This window comes from Protopterus annectens, chromosome 17.part0 (genome assembly GCF_019279795.1).
Source record: "Protopterus annectens isolate FY-2018-M chromosome 17.part0, PAN1.0, whole genome shotgun sequence".
Lineage (NCBI taxonomy): Eukaryota > Metazoa > Chordata > Ceratodontiformes > Protopteridae > Protopterus > Protopterus annectens.
In genome coordinates, this window is record NC_056751.1 from 759,478,452 (window position 1) to 759,494,094 (window position 15,643).

General features: G+C 42.1%; 1 protein-coding gene across 4 annotated transcripts in view; it reads left to right on the forward strand.

Annotated features, from left to right (window-relative positions):
• LOC122791658 (branched-chain-amino-acid aminotransferase, cytosolic-like) overlaps positions 1–15,643 on the forward strand; it is a 661,658-nt gene that overhangs the window by 318,509 nt on the left and 327,506 nt on the right. For all 4 annotated transcript variants that reach the window (XM_044059481.1, XM_044059478.1, XM_044059479.1 and 1 more), the window contains exon 3: positions 10,017–10,217. In XM_044059481.1, the coding sequence (XP_043915416.1) occupies positions 10,017–10,217 (201 nt within the window). The remainder of the gene's footprint in view (positions 1–10,016; positions 10,218–15,643) is intronic.

A 15,643-nucleotide genomic window follows, 5' to 3' on the forward strand; every position in this document is an offset into this window, starting at 1 on the left:
ATTTCTTCTGAATACTCCTTCCTGCCTGCAATCTCCTGTATACCCGCTGCCTCTCTTACTGCTCTTAGCGCCTACCCGTATTTCTCTATTTCCTTCTATGTCATCGTCTTGAAATGTTTCATCATCTTTCCACCTTCTTTTGACTTTTCATAGCTTATAATATTCTTACTGTCAAGTTTCTATTTCTGCACCTCCTGTGCCTTATCCCTTATTCTTTTTCCATAATGTTCAAATATATTTAGATAATTTATTATATAATTATGTGTGTTTTGTGCCTGTCTCTGGTGTAATCATGCTTTTTTCTTGTACTCATCTCATTTGCATTACTTAATTGTAATTTCTTTTACAATTTGTATTCTGTTTTATGGAGCTTTTATCCCCAAGCCTCTGGTGAAAATGGAATTTATGCCCACTTGAACTTTCCCATTAATCAAATGTCAAATAAATTAAAATGCAAACTACACAGTTGTTGTTGTGTCTTTCGGCTTTTCCCAGTTAGGGGTCACCACAGCGGAACTTCGGTCCGCTAATGATTGGCAGTAGATTTTTACGTGCTGGCTTGCCGGGCCTAACACATAACCTTCAAAGAAGAAACGCCCATTCACGCATGTCGCCACACAGAAGACGCTCTGAGAATCGAACGGGCAACATCTAACTGTGAGGTGACAACGCTACCGCAGCACCACCACCGCAGTAAAAATAAATGCTAGGAAAACATCTCAAGTAAAAGTTAAAAACATCTCTGGATAATGAATCATCACACATCATTGACAAAACAATTGTTAAAACAAAAGTAAACTTAAATATTTTTCTTTGGGAAAAATATTCACATCCAAAAATAATGTATAAAGCATGTCTCCACAAATTTTGCATCAAATTTAAACAGTAATGAAACGCAGTACAAACATGCCATATTGAATGCTTCCCCAACTAGTAACAATCATCATCAACTATTTCTAGTTAAAATCGTAGCATATTTTGCATGCCATTATTTGTAAGTTGGAATTCTCTAGACACTTTCCATCCTGCATCTGTAAGTTAATGACGTTTAAAAAAAATATATAAATAATAAAACTCCTAGCAGAATACTTACATACCATTCATCTGTTATTATTTAATTAAACCAGTTATTATAGTGAAACAATACAAATTATTTACTTATAAAATCATAATGTTATTTATACGAAGGGCAGACATTATACTGCTATACACAAGAATTAAATAAATTTCCTAAAATGTTATATTCTAATCCAACCAGAGACAGAACATACCAACATAAAATAATCCATATTGAGACAGCTGTGTTGGTGCAGAGGGATAAAACTCGGGCTGTAGTCAATTCATTAAGTTGCTCATGTACCTGTCAAAGTTGGAATGGGGAGGAGAAAGGAATTATAAGGGTCTGCCTACTTACTTTCCTTGGTGAGGGTATGAGTGATGTACTGATGGGGGGGCAGACAGTTTATTGTTGCCCTGGTGGAGATTGAAATTTGCAGAAGTTGCCAAACTGGGTGTGCAGGATGGCTTAGGATGCGCAAGTGTCCTACGTCCTAGGGTTGGTATGTTCCCATATGTCATGCCTGATTGCCCACTCTACCTACAAGTAGTGATTACAGGGTTCAGGGGATTTGTCTATAATTCAGCAACCAGCCTGCCTGTGTTTCCTGCATTGGCAACTTTCAGCTTCATCTACCTCCCATGAGGATTTCTCACAGCTGCCAGCATTCAGAAGATAGGACTGTGTAACCAAGCAAGCAACCTGCCTCTGCTAGCAACATTGGCAACTTCCAGGCTCACCTACCTTCTCTGGGGATTCCTCACAATCTCCAGTGTTTAAACCCACTCCCCAGTCTGTATTCTTGGTTTACCAGGGTTTATCTGCACCTTTTTCCTTGAGTTTCACATTCTGGCTAAAGGCTTTGCTGTCCCCATATAACTCTCTCTAGGTAGAATCTACCAGTTCGACATTTTAAAATAGTAAAATCTAATTTAGGGTACATTGAAGTAGTTCTGGTCAGTGCCAGGAGTCTTAACAAAAAAATGCTGTATCTTGAGGCCCTCTTGCATCTTTAACATGTTTGTATCTGTGTCGTTACAGTGACATGGGTTCAATAATTAATAAAAACACTCCTTCTATTCCAGGGTTTAATACCTATCATATCTTCACACCTACTGGTAGGTGTGGTGAATATCAGTATTTGCCAAGGGCCCAAGGATATAATCAACCCATGACTTATTCCTTGGGACACCAAATGCCTGCATGTCCAATCTGGCCTAAACCAGATTGATTACATCATAGATAGCTATAGAAAACACGCTACTGTCCCTTTCTGACTACAATGGCTCTCTTAATACTTCAGCTAAAATCCCCACTAAACCTAGCACCTTTCAATTGGGAGCCATCAACTATCAATCAATAAAGTGGCTGACCAACACCACCAATCGCTGGCATGCCCAATGCTTCCTTGACTTTATAAAGTAAAACCCATTATATAAATTGTTAACCATCAGACTAAGGGACCTAATAACCCAGATTTTTCCTCACAAGTATGGCCACTTCATGTACATCTCTGTATAACATCTTCCATTAAATCTGACCATAAGTCGATGACTTTTTCTTTTAACACTGGTGGTATTTTCTAAAAGCAAACCTTCATTTACCTAATCTAAATTCTGCTGTTCTCTTCCTGTGACAGAAACCTTTGCTAAAGTTGCTACCCATGCTTCAGACTTTTGGTGCCACATTTGTATTGATAAGGCAGTCCCACTTTGTACCAAATATGATGATAATTTTAAAAACAAACTCCTTTGTTGGAATACTGTTATAATATATAATAAGAGAAGGAAATAACTTTGAGGCCTCATTCTACCTACCTAGAGAACACACTTAAACAAATTAGTAAATAACATACAGGAACCGTTAGGAAGCTCATAGCTGAATGTCAACTTAAAATAACTACTAAAACCAAATATAACTCCACAACAATACTGCCAACTCAGATCCAAAGGAAATAGCTGGTATTCTAGCTAACAAAGTTAGCGCAAATTTTCCTTCACCCACAGTTTTAGCTATTTCATGGCTCCTCAGTCTCAGACAGCCACTAAAATGACTGTCGGACATGTCCTTTGAGCTCTTTCAGAAGTTAAGAACACCTGATCCATGGACTCTGGTAAAATACCAAGTTATTTTATTATCAGTACCAACTATGGCCTTATCTTAACCCCCTACTCAACCTCTTGAATTTACTCCCCTCCCCTGGTTCTATTCCCAAAGCAGCCATTTTACTACTTTTTTCACAAGGGTGACCCAGCCACGGATCCTTGTAGTTGTAGAGCCGCTAGTTTCACTTGCCTCCTATTTAAAGGTATGGAACATATTATTTCAGATCTCTTTAATCTGGGATATTAAAACTGTATTTTAACCCTGGATTGTAATCAGGTTGGCTTTATCAAAGGCAGGATTTCCTCTTTAACTTTCTAATTCCTTTGCAAAAAGTCGCCTAAGCAATGGATAGTGGTTATGCAGTACATACAGCCATATCTGGACTTGGCTAAGGCCTTTGATGCTGTTCCCTATGCAGAAATGATTGACAAATGTTTAAATCTGATTAAAGACCTGTATGTTGTGCAGAGAGCACCTCTGCACTACCAGGCTATAACTCGTACCACACTTTTCGGCCATGTAACCTGGACCGGAACACCAAAGGCGGAGGTGTGTCCATATTCATTAAGGATATCTACACCTCTAGGCTAGTTGCTCAGCATAATGCAGCCAAGGTTATCCAAGTGCAACTAACTCTGGGCAAAATTGCAATCCAAATTGTAGCTTGCTGCATATCACCCACCATGCCCCAGGATACCCACTCCTCTTTTCTTGATGTACTGGAAAATATTAGGGTTCAACCAGACACCCTAATAATGGGCGATTTCAACTACCCCACCATTAACTGGGAAAACTACTCATGTACCAACACCTTCGCTCAGTGCTTTCTGGAATTCATAAACTCCAGTGCCCTGGATCAACTTATCCACACCCCCACCAGGGGCAACAATATCCTAGATCTAGTCATTACCAACATGAGTGACCGGTGTTCCACACCTGAAGTCAATGCCTCATTGGTCCGATCCGACCATAAGCTAATTACCCTAGATATGCACATCCTGCCCCCACCCCCCATTAAGGAAACCATGGTAAAAAATTTCTCCAAAGCCAACTTCATGCTTCTTAAGACAGAAGTGGTGAACTTCATGACACCCATGCAGATGGACAATACAGTTACGACTACTGAATCCTACACAATTACACTTTATAAGCACTTACATGAGTGCATGAATCGTGCTATCCCAAACAGAACCAAGACGCTATCCTCCAAAAAAAGTAAGCCAATCTGGTAGTCCCCTGCCATAAACAAACTGTACAACAGAAGGAAGAAACTGTTGCAAAAGAGAGTAAAATCCCACGAGTGGAGGAGCTCCTTGGTCAGCCTCAGTAAGAAGCTGCAATCCCTGATAAAATCCTCCAAAGCTAGTTAAGAAAACAAAATCACCACTGATTCTAAAGACAACCACAAAGCATTCTATAGCTATGTCAAGAATATCAATGGCAACACTCAGATCTGCTCTGAGTTACAGCACAATGGCACTAAATATACAGAACCAACTGATATTGCCAACATCCTGGCAGATAGGTTCAGTGCTAACTTTACCCCCCTCTCACCCCCTAAAGAATCCATCTCTATACCGGAAGAATGCAAAGTTCCTGTAATCACGGCTGCACAGGTAAAAAAAAACACTCTCCAAAGCCAAGAACACAGCACCCATGGGACCAGACAACATCCCAGGCTGCGTTCTACACGAACTACAGAACGAACTGGCACCCCACCTAAGTACCATGTTCAGTCATAGCCTCACCTCAGGCTTTGTGCCTGCTGAATGGCGCACAGCAACGGTTATCTCACTCCACAAGGGGGGAGCCACCACGGACCCCGGGAACTGCCTCCCCATTAGCCTGACGAGCCTGGTCTGCAAGGCCATGGAACATATCATCGTGGAACTTATAAACAAAGACATTGGTAATCTCCAAAGTCTGGACCCCACCCAGTTCGGGTTTGTAAAAGGCAGATCATGTCTCCTAAACCTGATAGACTTCTTTGAAGCAGTCACCAAAGCTGTAGACAAGGGTAAGGTGGTTCACACAGCCTATCTAGATCTTGCCAAGGCTTTCTACACCATCCCCCACTGTGGAATTATATAGGTATAAATCCCTATGTCACAAGATGGGTTGCCAACTGGCTCACTGACAGAACCCACACTGTGAAAGTAGCAGACTTCAAATCCAACTTCAGACCAGTGACAAGTGGAGTACCACAGGGTTCAGTCCTGGGTCCTCTCCTGTTAGCTAACACAGAAGGTCTTTGGCTAACGAAGTTTGCAGATGACTGCAAACTAGGAGCCATAATCGAAACTCCTAACGATGTGGACATCCTACAAAAGGGCCTCACTGAGACAGATGCCTGGTGTCAAAGCCATGGCCTCAAGCTCAATGCCAAAAAGTACATTGTCATCCCCTTTGGTAAAAACTCTGTACCCATGAACTACAACATAGGCGGTAGTATACTTAAAACCGAAAGTGTGATAAGAGACCTTGGGACACAGGTGGACAGTAGTCTCTCCTTTGATAATCACTTCACCACAGTAGTCAGGACATCCTTCTACGTGGCACACCTCATCACAAAAGGTTTCTCATCCAGAAAAAAAAGAGGTCATTGTTCCCCTCTACTCATCACTCATTAGACCCATTATAGAGTACAACGTCCCTTTTGGTATGTACCTCACAAGACATCTACAACAACTGGAAAGGCCACAGAAATTCCTCACAAAGAGGATTACTAGCCTCAAACAGATGCCCTACGCAGACTGTCTCAAAAAACTCCAGCTTTACTCTGTCGCATATCACCTACTCAGAGGTGATCTCTGCCTAACATACAAAGCTATGTCAAACCCAGAGATGTTGGACATGCTCCACTTAAAGAAATCCCAATCCCTCCGAGCTACACGCTCTAGGGACCTAAGCCTTGTCACCACAATAAACAGAACATGTCGGAGGGATAGATTCCTGTCCCAGAGACTTCCCATACTCTGGAATAAACTACCTATCTATATCAAACAAAGCTCCTCATTAGCACTCTTCAAGAAAAATCTTGATGATTGGATAGGAAATGGGAAATTCACCCCAGGGATCACCTCTGTGGCTCTGCTCAACAGTGGCACATGAAAATAATTTTCTTGAGTGGCAAATGCCAGGGTACCTTTTTGGCTGGGCTTGTATAGGTCCCAGGGCCGATAGCCTAGTACCTACCTATGAACCTATGAAAGCTAACTGGTTGTGTGACAGAACCTATCCGGTTAGAGTCACAGGAGTTCCTTCCTGAAAGGAAAAACATTAGTCATATACCACAGGGCTCAGTCTGTGGTCCTCTCCTATTTGACATCTGTTTCTCAGACCTTCATGCCTGCGAATATCTAAATTTTTAAATAAATGTAAATTTGTTTTATTATTCCATCTTCCTTGACTTACAGTTGCTCCGACATGGTTTAGACCATGGTAACAATTGGTGTAAGGAGAGTGGTTGGTATCACATTAAATATAAAAATGTAGTGCTGTTCATTTTCGTGATTAAATATTTCCATATCACACAATGTAGGCAGCATACCCGTGCAGTTAGACACTGTTGTACGTGATCTAGACGCTCTTGTTGATAATTTCTTATCTCTTGACATACGTATAGCTGCATTAGTTTGGGAAGCCTTTTATCTAACTCTTCTAATTTCCAAAGGCATCTCTTCTAGGTCCAGAGAAGTCTTAATTCCCTTTTACTCCTTTTTCATGAGGCCCATTATTGAACATAATACCCCCTTTGGCATATATTTGACCAAGCATATCATTCAACATAAAAACAGTACACATTTTCAATTAAAAAGATCGATGGCCTCAAAACACTCATTTATCCAGTAAAGTCAAACATAGCACCAAGCCTGCGGAGCTGTAAAAACCACACACCTTTATTGGATAAAGCATTTTCATCTTATTTGTTGAGACTTCTTCAAAATCATAACAGTATCTTCTTTTCTGTCCTTTAAATAATCAGTTAAATCACATGATCAGTGCAACACACCCCTATCAGTCAAATCACATGATCACTGCAACACGCTTCCTATCATTCAAATCGCATCATCAGTGTAACACGACCCTATCAGTCAGTTGACATTATCTGTCTATTGTGATGTAATTAAAATTGCAATGAGTTGTTAAAAAGGTGCAGATGTCATTAAAAAAAACGTGTTTCCGAAATGAAACCCTAAATAAAGGCATGAATGCTGTGTATAAATATATAAAGTTAATGTTTAAAAAATACGGAACTGATTTCTTTTTGACACAGAAAGAGTATTGGGTTTACTGGTTACTCCATTATCTAAACAGACCATCAGTCCTGCCACCCTGCCAGCCTTATAGAAACTCCTTGAGGGTCCCTGAACTTGTTGAGTCCCATTCTGAAAGAGTGAGTCAGACAGATGTGTGGGAATATAGAACAGGTGATCAAGGACAGAGCTGTGGTAATTCAGACAAATGTCAGGGAATGTGGAACAGGAGGTCAAGAATGGAGCTGTGGTAAGTCAGACAAATGTCAAGGAACGTGGAACAGGAGGTCAAGAATGGAGCTGTGGTAAGTCAGACAAATGGAAGGGAATGTGGAACAGGAGGTCAAGGATGGAGCTGTGGTAAGTCAGACAAATGTCAGGGAATGTGGAACAGGAGGCCAAGGACGGAGCTGTGGTAAGTCAGACAAATGTCAGGGAATGTGGAACAGGAGGCCAAGGACGGAGCTGTGGTAAGTCAGACAAATGTCAGGGAATGTGGAACAGGTGATCAAGGACAAAGCTCTGGTAATTCAGACACAAATGTCAGGGAATGTTGAACAGGAGGTCAGGGATGGAGCTGTGGTAATTCAGACAAATATCATGGAATGTGAAACAGGAGGTCAAGGACAGAGCTGTGGTAAGTCAGACAAATGTCAGGGAATGTGGAACAGAAGGTCAAGGACAGAGTTGTGGTAAGTCAGACAAATGTCAGGGAATGTGAAACGGGGTCAAGGATGGAGCTGTGGTAAGTCAGACAGATGTCGGGAAATGTGGCAAATGGTGCACTCATGCCATAGGTTTGACTGTTACTTGCCATAAGCAGTGAAGCTTCTCCTCACACCTGCTGTGCAGAGTGTAATGACTGCTGTCTTCATTTTTAGCTCAGTGCTTTGCAGTATGTCTTACCATTGTTAACTGAATCTTGGCTTATACTAATTCAGACTCTTAAGCACACACAAAGATTTCCAGGAGGGTCTGCTAATATTGTTTTCAGTGTCACTAGTTGTTCATGTTTCTTTGGTGACACGCTGCCGCCAGTCTGACCAGTGTAGCACATTGTGGTAAGAGTTAGGATACATGCTTATATTAAGAGCATTAACTCTTCATGTTAGCTCAAATAAAATTGTCTTGCTTTAAAATACTGATGCAAGCAGTTGTATTTCACCAGTTCAGTGTGATTGTCTTTATAAAATTCATTAAGATGTAGCCATATACCTTTAGTTTTGAATAATACATTATTTAAAACTATTTATTGTACACTGATGATTATTTCTAGATATATATATATATATATATATATATATATACAGAAAGTTGAGCATCTTGAAGACTGAGATTCAAGCAAAAGTTGTTGAACATACAGCTTCAGAAAATAATTCTAACTACTACCTCTGTGGGGCTCCCCCTGCCATTAGCTAAAAGGTGATTAAAACAGGGTATTGCTGTATTCTAAATGCATTTAGTAGACGAAGAAAAACACAGGAAAAATGATCTAGGCATGAAATCAGTGCTTGTGGGCAGCTGTCTGTCTCTTCTTCTCTCTCTCATTGACCTTTCAAGAGATTTTGTACAAACTTTAGAAATGCTTCCTCTGTCTTCATCAGTGGTGCAGCAGCAATGCACACAAGAGAAGAGTGAATCTCTGGGGGAGGGTTGCATTGCTTTCTCATAATCTAGAGGGATGCCTTCGAATAAATCAGCACTGCCAGTTATTCATACAGTACTGCTTGTTTTTGACAGGCTTTCCTCTTTTGCAGTTGGTGTAGAAAGTTCTTAACCATTTTAAGAAAAAAATCATTGCTTGTGAAGCACTGGCATACCCCTGATTGGTGTGTGTGTGTGTGTGTGTGTGTGTGTGTGTGTGTGTGTGTGTGTGTGTGTGTGTGTGTGTGTGTGTGTGTGTGTGTGTGTGTGTGTGTGTGTGTGTCTCTGTGCGAACACCTCCTTTTACTGAATCTTTGCTACATCTATACTGAAAAATACTTGCATATGCCTTAGCTCTGTAGCAGTTTTTATGCACTGATTTGTAGTAATTTTATGTGACTTTTAATTAGCGTAACATAGCCATACTACTTACTCAGTACTGAGCATGACTACAATTAAACTGTACTAAGGATGCAAGAGAAGAGACAGAGGACCTTGAAATTTTCATTGTCCTGTATGTTATCCAGCTTTGTTATTGTCCCCTATGTTTCCAGTTGGTCACCCCACATAAAGGTGACCCTGTGCTTGTCCTGGTCACTATTTAACTTGGCTGCAGTTTTTGACCCTACCCAAAAAGGCTACTCACTTATCCACTGTCCTTTTTGGGAAATACTTGTTCATACGCAGCTAGCCACCCAGAAGTCTGAATGTTGGTTTTAGGTGATGGTCACTGTTGGTATGACACCCTGGCCCCATGTGTAAAAATGGAAAAAGGGATTGTGGATGGTGACATCCAAGGTGACAACAGTCCCTTTGCAAAAAGAATCCATTGGTAATTTCAAATACAGCTGAGGTATGTTCATGCTGGCTTTTAACTTGCTCCTAGACTTTGGTAAAGCAGATTAGCATATCCTAAAAACTTTTAAACTTTTTTTCTTTCTTTTTGTTTGTAGGCATCAGATATGCAGATAGAGCTGAGCAAACAGCCAAAGGAAAAACCTGATGCCACTAAATTAGTTTTTGGAAAGTCTTTTTCAGACCACATGCTAACGATACAATGGAGCTTGGAAAAAGGCTGGGAGAAGCCACAGATCAAGCCTTTTCAGAACTTGAGCATACACCCAGCTTGCTCTGCTTTGCACTATTCAGTAGAGGTAAGGAGGGTATCATTGGCACATTACTGCAGTACACACTGAGGCATCAGTTTTACTGAGATTTTCTGTCGTAGTTTTGTAGTGGTGAAGGAAAATACTACATTTCAGAAGGTGGTCTACAGCATTATTTTAAAGACCCTTTCCTTTGTCCCTCATATGTATAACAATGTTTTTTACATTATGTATAATGTCATTATTTGTTGTATTAATTATGTGGAGCTTTTCTCCCCGGGCCTCCACTGTAAATGGACCTCGTCCTGTCAGACCATCCCGGTAAACAAATGTTAAATAAATAAAATAAATAAATATGTGGTCTTTTCTCTGCATTACTTTGAGGCAGTTATGCGATACAATTGATGTATTATATACTACATTACTGCTATAGTGCTGGTGATTTATTACGTACTACATTACTTTGTAACAACTCTTTCTTACTGGTGATGTCTTATACCTTGTATTGCTGCTAATTTGCTCTACATTACTTTGTAACAGATACCTGGTACTGCTGAGTTATTATACACTGCTTTACTGTACTATAACCTGCATTACAGTTGAGGTACTGATGATTTGTTACACACTACAGTATTCTGTAACAGCTGGGTGGTATTGGTGATTTTATTATATTCTGTTTTACTTTGTAACAGTTGCTACATTGGTGATTTTATTATATCCTGTATTACTTTGTAACAGCTGGATGTTGGTGGTGATTTATTATAGGTTCATAGGTAAGTACTAGGCTATCTGCCCAGGGGCATTTATAAGCCTAGCCACAGAGTGATGGCTTTCGCCTCCCCATTAGATTAGTAACCTGGGCCTCTGTCTAACAGGGCTCCTGAAGTGATCCCAGGGTAGAACTTACGATAACCCATCCACTCATCAAGATTTCTCTTGAAGAGGGTCAGAGAGGATCTCTGTCGAATATGGATTGGGATTCTATTCCAGAGTGAGGGGAGTCGCTGGGACAGGAATCTATCCCTCCAGTATGTGCTGTTTATTGTTGTGCATAGGTTCAAGTCACTAGAACGAGTGGTTCTGAGGGATCTCGTTTTTTTGAGGTGAATCATGTCCATTAGTTCAGGGTTTGACATGGCCCTATAGGCCAGACATAGGTCACCTCTGAGCAGACGGTAAGCGACTGAGAAGAGCTGAAGCTTTTTTAGTCGTGCTTCATAGGGTAATTGTTTAAGGCCCTTAATCCTCTTAGTGAGGTACTTCTGTGGTCTTTCTAGTTGTTGCAGGTGTCTAGTGAGGTACATCCCAAATGGGGCATTGTACTCTATTATGGGCCTAATGAGTGAGGAGTAAAGGGGCACAATCACCTCCTTGGATCTGGATGAGAAACCCTTTGTGATCAGGTGTGCCACATAGAAGGATTTCCTGACCGTTTTGGCGATGTGGTTCTCAAAGGAGAGCATGCTATCTACTTGGGTACCCAGGTCCCTAATTACTTCTTCTGTACTTAGTGGATTCCCATCTATGTGGTAGTTTGTAGGTACTTTGTTTTTCCTAAATGGGATTACTATGCATTTTTTGGCATTTAGCTTGAGGCCGTGACTTTGACAACAGGTGTTTGTCTCTGAGAGACCCTTTTGCAGGATGTCTGTGTCAGCCGGAGAGTCAGTTATTGCACCCAATTTACAGTCATCTGCGAACTTGGTTAGCCACAGTCTGTCCGCATTTGCCTGTACTTCGGAGAAATATATACCGAACAGGAGGGGTCCCAGGACTGACCCCTGTGGGACTCCACTTGTGACTGCTTTAGAATCATGTGGGTTTTACCATGTGGGTTTTGTCTGACAGCCAATTGGCGACCCATCTCGTGACATGGGGGTTGATATTTAAGCTGGTGAGTTTGTCTATGATTCCTGAGTGTGGGATAGTGTTGAACGCCTTAGCGAGGTCCAGATATGCTGTGTGGACCACCTTCCCTTTATCTATGGCCTTGGTGACTGTTTCGAAGAAGTCGACCAAGTTCAGGAGGCAAGATCTGCCTTTAACAAAGCCGAACTGGGTGGGGTCCAGTGTCTGGAGGTTCCCAATGTCCCTGTTAATGAGCTCCATGACAATGCGTTCCATGGCTTTGCAGACCAAGCTAGTCAGGCTTATAGGGCGATTGTTCCCAGGGTCAATTGTGGCACCACCTTTGTGCAGTGGTACGACTGCTGCTGTACACCATTCTTTGGGTACATAGCCTGTAGAGAGGCTGAGTTTGAATAGTGTTTTGAGATGGGGGGGGTTAGTTCATTTTGAAGCTCATGTAAGACACAACCTGGGATACCATCTGGTCCCATTGATGCTGTGTTTTTGACCTTTGTAAGGGCTGTCTTTACTTGTGTGTCCGAGATATCTGGAGTGCCACATTCTACTGGGATGGGTGCTAGCCCCTTAGGTGGAGAGGGGCGGGTGAAGTTTGCACTGAACTTGCCAGCCAGGATGTTGGCGATGTCGGTTGGTTCAGTGTATTTATGGCCATTATGCACTACCTCAGAGCATATCTGAGAGTTTGCCCCTAGACTCTTGACATAGTTAAAGAAGGCCTTGTGGTTATCCTTAGAGTCATTGGCTATTTTTCTTTCGAAGTTGGCATTGGATGATTTAATGAGGGAGCACAGTTTTTTACTGATGTTAGAGATGCCTTCTTATTTTGGGATTTTGTTCTATCTTGCAGGAGTTTCCTCCTTCTGTTGTAAAGTTTATTTATGGCCGGGGTCCACCAGACTGGCTTCCTCTTTTTTGAGGCGTTGGTCTTGATTTTACTTGGGATGGCTTGGTCCAGGCATTCTTGAAGGTGTTCATAGAATGCGCTTATAAAGGATTCTGCCGATGGGTCATCATTTTCCATTTGATTGGGAGCTTTGAAACTTCCCACCTCGGTCTTGAGGAGTGTGAAGTTGTTTTTCACCTTGATTTCCTTGACTGGGGGGGGGGGGGGTTCGGGATGTAGATGTCCAGTGTGATTAGTTTGTGATCTGATCTTAACCAATGACGAGTTTACCTCAGGTGTAGAACATAGGTTCCCCGTAATGGTGGTGACCAGGTCCATTATGTTGTCACCTCTTGTGGGAGTGGTGACCAGCTGTTCAAGGGTGTTTGAGTTTATAAACTCAAGGAAGCATTGGGCTAGGGCGTTTGAGCTTGAGTAGTTTTCCCAGTCAATGTTTGGATAGTTGAAGTCACCCAGTAGCATGGTGTTGGGTAGAATCTTCATACTTTCTAATGTTCTCAGGAATGCTGTGTGAGGGTCCTGAGACAAGGTGGGAGATCTGTAGCAAGCTATAAATTGAACAATCAATTTACCCGCTGTCAATTGCACTCGGATGGTCTCAGATTCCGTGAGCTGTATTACTATCCTGGAGGTGTGGGTGTTCTTGATGAATATGGACACACCCCCTCCTTTTGTGTTCCGGTCCTGGTTTTGGGACCTAAAGGTATGGTAGGAGTTATAGCCTGGTAGTGCTGGGGTGCTCTCTGGAGCCTTGAACCAGGTTTCTGTCACTGCACATACGTCGATTTCTTCCATACTATGGAGAGCCTCGAGTGCATGCATTTTGAGGTTTAGACTTCTGGCATTGAGCAGCATTACCCTCAGTTTTTGTTTATTATTGTTGTTTATGGAGGCGGGTTTGTCTTTTGAGCCTTGCCTAAAAAAGGCAGTATTGGGGCGGCAAGAGTCTTGGCCAGTATTCGAAAGCCCAGGGGCAACAGGTCCAAGCCATCTCTTGCGAAGCAACGTGGCTTGTCAAGCTTGTCATCCCAGGCTTACAAGTGCTGGATCCCCTTTGAATGACACCAGTAGTTTAACCAATTGTTGAAACTGATCATTTTTTCTTCGTATGCTGGCATCATTTTGGGTGAGGGCAGGATGCTACTCAGAGTCATACCAGCCTGGGCTACATGGTCAGAGAGCTCCTCAATGTCTCTTTTCATGCAGTCCAGGGAGGTACGTCTCAGGTCATTTACGCCAACATGTACAATGACAGAGTCATATCTGTACTTGTTGTGGAGTGACCTGAGTGCATGTGTTATGGGGCGGATTCTGGCACCCGACAGGCAGCTTACGGTAACCTTCTCCTTGTTCAGTCTAGTGAGTGGGACGTCTGTGTGACTGATGATAGAATCACCGATTACTAGTGTGTTAGGTGTGTTATTTAGCCTTAGAGGCTGTTTTTGCTTGGCACACTGACATTGTGACGTATGTGTTACCTGGTTTCTGTTGTGGGGTGTGGGTTGCTTGGGTGTCTGCTTAGGCGGTCTCTGTTGTTTAGGCAGGTTCTTATTTAGAGCCTCCAAGTATGTTTTTGCGTGTTTCTCAGAGTTGTTTGCTGGTGCAGCTATGGCTGGTCTATGTGAGTCTGGTAATGTGGTACTAGTGTTGCCCTTCTCCTTGTGACTGGATGATCCAGTCATGGGTTGAGAGAGCTTAGCCTCCAGCTTGGCTGTGTAGCTGCATCTTTCACATATGTTTGTGTTGGTTGGGAGGAGGTGGGGGTTGTCTGTGTACATGAGGCAATTCTAACATTGCCTCAGGATGCCCAGATTCTCCAGCTGGACCGGAGAGTACACCTGAAGCTGTCCCTTGAACATGCCTGAATAGATGGTTTGGACTGTATTGCTGATTGGATGAGTAAAGAGCCTTGTACTTCCTGAGTATAGGGCTGAAGTGCCAGCTGTAAGCTAGTGCTAGTTTTAATAAGTACCGGTCTTAAAATGCCTTATTTCTAGTGCTGGGTTGAAGTGTATCAAGTTTCAAGGGAAAAACTGAAGTGCAGACTTCGTGGAGCCTGGAATAGTTTAACCGCAGCTAAACAGTGCTGTGCGGTGCGCAAAACCGCGCTAAGCGGTTTTTATACCAGGGAGATCAAAAGGATAGAAATTAGCCCAAAATGGCCAATGAGCTACAAGTAGCTGGGCTGGGACCACTCCTACAGGGACAGATAGGCTGCTCAGAGTTCCCTCTCTCACAGTGAACAAGGAAGCCACCTAACTATCCAAGTATGATATGGGCAACACAGGAACCTTTACCGCAGTCGTGGATTCAGCAAAGCCTGAAAACTGGACTAAATTAGTTCAGAAAGGCGGGAAAACAAGGAGTTTTTTTTTTTTTTTTTTTTTTTTCTTTTTTTTCAGAAACAACAGAAATGCAGAGCTTAAATTACTTTAAATACACAGAGGAGGCTAGCGTACTTGAGTGTGTAGCCTGCGACTGTGTTACAGGTAACTTAAATGCAAAAATGACAACAGTAACTTTTTTCAAGTGCAACAAAGAAATAAGTACAGTAAGCAATGCAGATATCACTAGGGATCCACAGAAGCACTGAAAAGCCGCGATTTAGGCGGGATTAGTGTTTCAGGGAAACAACAAGCAAAAACAATACTTAATCAAGTCCAAAGTCTCTCTCTTTTGTCTCGGCTTGGGTTAGGGACCC